The following is a 5267-nucleotide window of genomic DNA, read 5'->3' as shown; positions in this document are numbered from 1 at the left end:
AAATTTTGAAAAATAAAAAAATTAAAATTTTCAAAGGATAAACTTAGAAAGGTGCTATTTTGGTCATTTTAGTTTTTGAGTGCTATTTTTGTGATATAAACTTAGAAAATTGCTATTTTGGAGATTTGCCCGGAATTTAATTCACCTGTGGTATGTTTTTCCATAAGAAGAAACTCATAGCCTTGAGGACCGCTGAATAATGTAAAAATGTCGATTTTGATAAGAAAGTAACGAAAATGTTGGAATATAAAAATTAAAAATAGATAACCGGTACGTACCCATTCCTAAACCGGAGTGACGAAAGAGATTAGTGGTTATAAGTCCAGGGTGTACCGAGTTTATTGTGATGTTCACACCTTCCTCCTACGCCCCATCATGTTAATATATATTGTAATATATACTAATATTGATATCGTAAAATAGTTTTGGTTTATTATTATTTTTTAAATAGTTTTGGTTACTTAACAATGAAACTTGTTTACCTGTAGTTTACGAGAGAGTGCATTGGAGTGCAATAAGTTTGCCAGTTTTGACTGTCCATAAGCTTTTTGCTCAGAATATCTAAAATAAGAATGGCCTAGAATAAGGTTTTACATAAAATTTTGATTAGTCATCTTATTTCAAAGTATTAAAACTTACCGATCTGGGTCGTTGATGTAATCGAACATTATGCCTTCGGTGTAAGTATAAGTATGAGCGATAGATGACAGATTCACGATCCTTCCTTCGATCCCACTTTCTCGTGCACTACTCTTCATTTTGTCCAGAAGGAGATTCGTCAACAGAAAATGACCTGAATTGCATACTAAATAAATTAATGATATATAATAATATAAATGGTTTTATTTATCACCATCTTAAAAATTAATCATGTTTTGATAAGATTATTACCTTTTCGAGATTTCTTTATCTAGATCATATGGGAACCAATTGTTGACACAAGGCAGTACATATTCTAAGATAGTGACAATGTAGTACATAGAGTATATGACCTTTTTAGAAATTCATGTACAGTTTTTTGGTACTATAATTTACTTTTTCTGTTCAAAATATATTTAACCATAATATAACTAATTCACATATGACGTACTATAGATATGATTTAATTTGTGTCATACATAATGTAGTTTTATTATAAAGAAACAAAGAAGATGATATTTTACCAATGTGGTTTGTTGCGAATTGTGATTCAATCCCATCTTCACTGAGCTGGAAAGGACAGAACATAACACCTGCATTGTTTCTAACATAATCATAGACAAAACAAAGTTAGACATGAAAAACCTCAAAATCTTATTCACTGCATAAGAAAGACAAAATAATTATACATACATGAGTATGTTGAGAGGGACATTAAGGGCAAGAAACTGATGGATGAAGGATCTGACGGATTTGATAGAAGAGAGATCAAGCTGAAGACAGTCGATGCGTGCATTAGGGTACATCTGAAGAATCATCTCTTTAGAATCGTTAGCTGCTTTTGTGTTTCTTGACGCGATAATGACATGAGCTCCTCTCATTCCCAACACTCTTGCTGCTTCTAATCCAATCCCACTTGTTCCACCTTATTTTTGTTGTTTCATTTTCATATTTTTGTATAAGGATATTGAAGGCATAAAGAATAATGGTACAAAACTATAAATGAGTCTACAATATTCGTAGAATGAGTCTAGAAATGAGTCTTATACATGCATAAAATTAAGTAGCTGAAACAATTGTAAATAAATTTATACCTTGACTCAAATATATATAACAAAGAATATCTATGTTTTTCTTTTAACTAAAAAAAGATATATATCTAAGTTGCTTTATTGTTTCACTTTGTTTTAAAACCTGATTTTCATACCAAAAGTTAAAAGCATTAGAAAGAAAAAAAAATTAGAATCCAGTCTGGGTTATATTATTCATGCTTTTGATATAAAGCATGGTTAAAATAGAGCAATAAGCAACATCTTACAAAAGTTCGGTTTTGATGGTATAATATATGAGTATGTAAGCTTCAAATTTCACTGTATAAACCCTCCAAAACAAACTCAGTTATTTTGCTAAATATTAGCTAGAATACTGATATATATTAAATAATTAAAAGTCAGTAACTATTAAATATATAATTAAATTGGTGTGAACATATAAATCAATTTTATTAATCCAAAAAATATTTTTTTATATTTGAGAGGATATGTAATTAAATTTAAATGATACTACCATATATAATATATTTTAGTATATTTTTAATATTAATGTCTATTAAATGATAATTTCTACTCATATAGTTTTTTTGATCATTTGTATCTTTTATAGAAATTTGTTTTAAATTACTGATAACAAAAATTTTATTGTAGGATTAATAGTTTTAGTAATTTATAATTTAAAAAAAATAAGTTGTCAATGATCGTTCAAAAATTTTATCAAAAAAAATGTTCAAAGTAAATTTTAAAACTAAAATATTGTATTTTATATGGTTTATAGTTTAATTTAAAACGAAATATATATTAATCTAAATAATTAATTAAATTATATTTTTTACTTATATAATTTTTGTAATCATTTGCATTTTGTCATACCATGGATCATAAAATTTGAATGTGAGATTTTTAACAGTTTTAGTAATTTATAGCCGTTTGTAAAAATTCAAAATATAACATATACATAAAAATCTAATTTTTTATTATATGGTTATTGTGGTTGTTTAATTTATTTCATAGTTTAAAATTAAACAAATATGATAGAAGATAAACTATTTTTTATCAAATCTTTATTATTCAAAATTATTAATTGTCATATATACTTTAGCCACATTAGACAATTCTGTAAATTTTATTTAAAGAAATAATAAAGTACATTAATGATGAATTTATTGTTAGTTTAATAAAAAGCTTATTATATAATTAGATGAACCAACATATTTCTCTAATGATTCGAAGAATCATTCTAGTGATGACATGTGGCTACAAAAAGAAGTTGTAATGCTTCTCAAATAATATATAGGGGATATATAGGCTTCTGATTCTAGTTTTAGTCCTAATCAAAGACTAGATACAAAATTACTGATATTCACGATAAAAGGAAAAAAAAATGGTGTTTATATAGCCTTTTAAAAAAAATTTAAAAGAAATGAAGGAAGGAAAAAAATTTGATGATTGGATGGCTGTTATAATTTGAAAACAAAAAAAAAACAAAAAATCAAAGCTTAACTCGAAATGCTAACTTTAGCTTAACCTTTTGAAATTTGACTTTCTCTTCCGTATTTAAGGAGCGGTTGGGGTAGAAAGAAGTTGAATAGTTTTCTTTTGTGGGAAGATTTCAACTCATAAAAAGTCATTTGATAAACCTAAAGAAAATCCTCACTGAGATGGCAAAGGAGGACTGGGGGGAGTAGGTCACAGAGGAAATTATCCCTCCTCTTACTACACCAATCACGCCCTAAAATATTTCATGTTACATTCACTGAGTTTATAGTAAATTTGAATAAACTTAGTAATGTTATTATCCTTTCGGCAGAAAAGAAAAGTTGATCACGTCACGGGAAACATAAGATAGTTTTCTGTATATAATTGATTTGTTTTGTTATTTCTTTCACGAATAGTAAAATATATTAGATGGAAAAGAAAAGAAGAACCTGTGATGATGGCAGTGAGATGTTTGGCATCAATGGAGTGAGTGACATCTTCAGCTGTTGATGCTGATCCGTATCCACTCTTTCCTGCTTTTCCTGTAACCATTCCATATATCTCCATGATGTCTCTCAAAACTAAGAAACCCTAATTAAAAATGTTGCAGATTGTGAAGAAGAACAATGTACAGGAGAGAAGATAAAATTGAGAGTTTTACAGATAAAGAATAAGGAAGAGCTTGCTTGGCTTTAAATAGTCTCACGCGTGAGCCGATAGAAGTGTTGCTGTTGACAGGTGGTCCACAAAGTTTTTAGCGGACAGCTAATCTAATTTGATGCTAAGATATTTTGTTGAGTAATTATAAAAGGAACAGACATTTTACTAATAAAATAAAGACTAATCAAAAGGAATCTCAAATTTCTCTACTCTGCAGTTTTCATCCCATTCCATTTACAAAATTATGTTTTCATATATCTATATAAAATTATTGTAACCATGATCATTTTACGCATGTATCATATAACATTATAACATAGTAACATACTTTGATGCCTTTACAATTTTTTGAATAGTATTTTGTATCTTATTACCAACTTCTTGGTCTAATTATATGATCTTTTTATTAACACTTACCATACTTGTATCAATACTGTTAAAATAGAATGCACTTTTTTGAGGTGTCCTCCTATTTTAACAATATTTACAAGATTCTGTCACTGAAATATTTTTAATTTATGATTTTAATTATTTCATAAAATCCTTTTATTTCAACAAACTTTCATTATTTAATTCCCTTTAAATCTTAACAACATTAAACCTATCGAATCATTTCAAAATTTTCAGAATTATAATTATACATAGTGAAGTAAACCCAACTGATTTTCATTGCTAATAAAATATAAGATATTTTTTTTTAATATATTTTCTCAAACACCATCATGCCTGACCGAGTTTACTTGTACCATGTTGAAGATCTCTTGTAAGTCTTTCCTCCGTAGTCTGCATAATTGTTTAATAAATCGCTTTCTCCAGAAATTAAAACATGGACCTGCTGGTGTAGAAGCATTAATAAACCCTTAGTTAAACCATTGGACCAAGACGGCTTCCACATGGGGGTAGGCATTCAGAAGAAGGAATAAAAGAAGAAAACCTTTGTTTGAGAAAATGCCAAAGGCTTAGATTGATATCTGTTTCTTTCACTAACTACACAAGTTTCCAGCGTCAAGATATGAATTATGTATTAATGTTTGAGTAATTAATTTTGATCCTGATAATGCGTAATGTCCCTTTTGCTTTGATGATGATATGTATTACAAAAAAATGTTTAGCTGGTTCATACATGAACTAGATAAAATCTATATTATTAATAGAGAAGTACCCATTTGAAAATGTTCTTATTTCTTAATTAAACTCCTTATTTTTTTTGCTTGTCTTTTTCAGTTGCATTTATGAAATATCCTAAAACGAATAAAACTGCCTAATTTATTACTTGTCTTTTCAGTTACATTAATGAAATATGCTTAAATGAATTTAAACTTCCTATTTTATTGTTTGTCTTTTTCAGTTACTTTAATGAAATATCCTTAAATAAATTTGAACATAATGTCATTTAATCAACAAAAAAACTCATGAGTTATCCTTACGTGCATAATT

The 5267-nt window shown here is 27.7% G+C and overlaps 1 protein-coding gene across 1 annotated transcript in view; it reads right to left on the bottom strand.

The window, feature by feature from the left end:
• Positions 1-3817, bottom strand: part of LOC106339925 (short-chain dehydrogenase TIC 32, chloroplastic) — a 6289-nt gene extending 2472 nt beyond the window's left edge. The window contains exons 1-7 of the mRNA XM_013778794.1: positions 3620-3817; positions 1333-1564; positions 1164-1243; positions 640-793; positions 483-561; positions 279-363; positions 146-192 (exon numbers count right to left, since the gene is read on the bottom strand). Of these exons, the coding sequence (XP_013634248.1) occupies positions 146-192; positions 279-363; positions 483-561; positions 640-793; positions 1164-1243; positions 1333-1564; positions 3620-3737 (795 nt within the window). The 5' untranslated portion in view covers positions 3738-3817. The remainder of the gene's footprint in view (positions 1-145; positions 193-278; positions 364-482; positions 562-639; positions 794-1163; positions 1244-1332; positions 1565-3619) is intronic.
• Between the last annotated feature and the right edge of the window lie 1450 nt (positions 3818-5267).

The sequence above is a fragment of the Brassica oleracea genome, chromosome C4, assembly GCF_000695525.1.
Source record: "Brassica oleracea var. oleracea cultivar TO1000 chromosome C4, BOL, whole genome shotgun sequence".
Lineage (NCBI taxonomy): Eukaryota > Viridiplantae > Streptophyta > Magnoliopsida > Brassicales > Brassicaceae > Brassica > Brassica oleracea.
The sequence above is the reverse complement of the archived record's forward strand: the minus strand, read 5'-3'. Positions and strand labels throughout refer to the sequence as shown.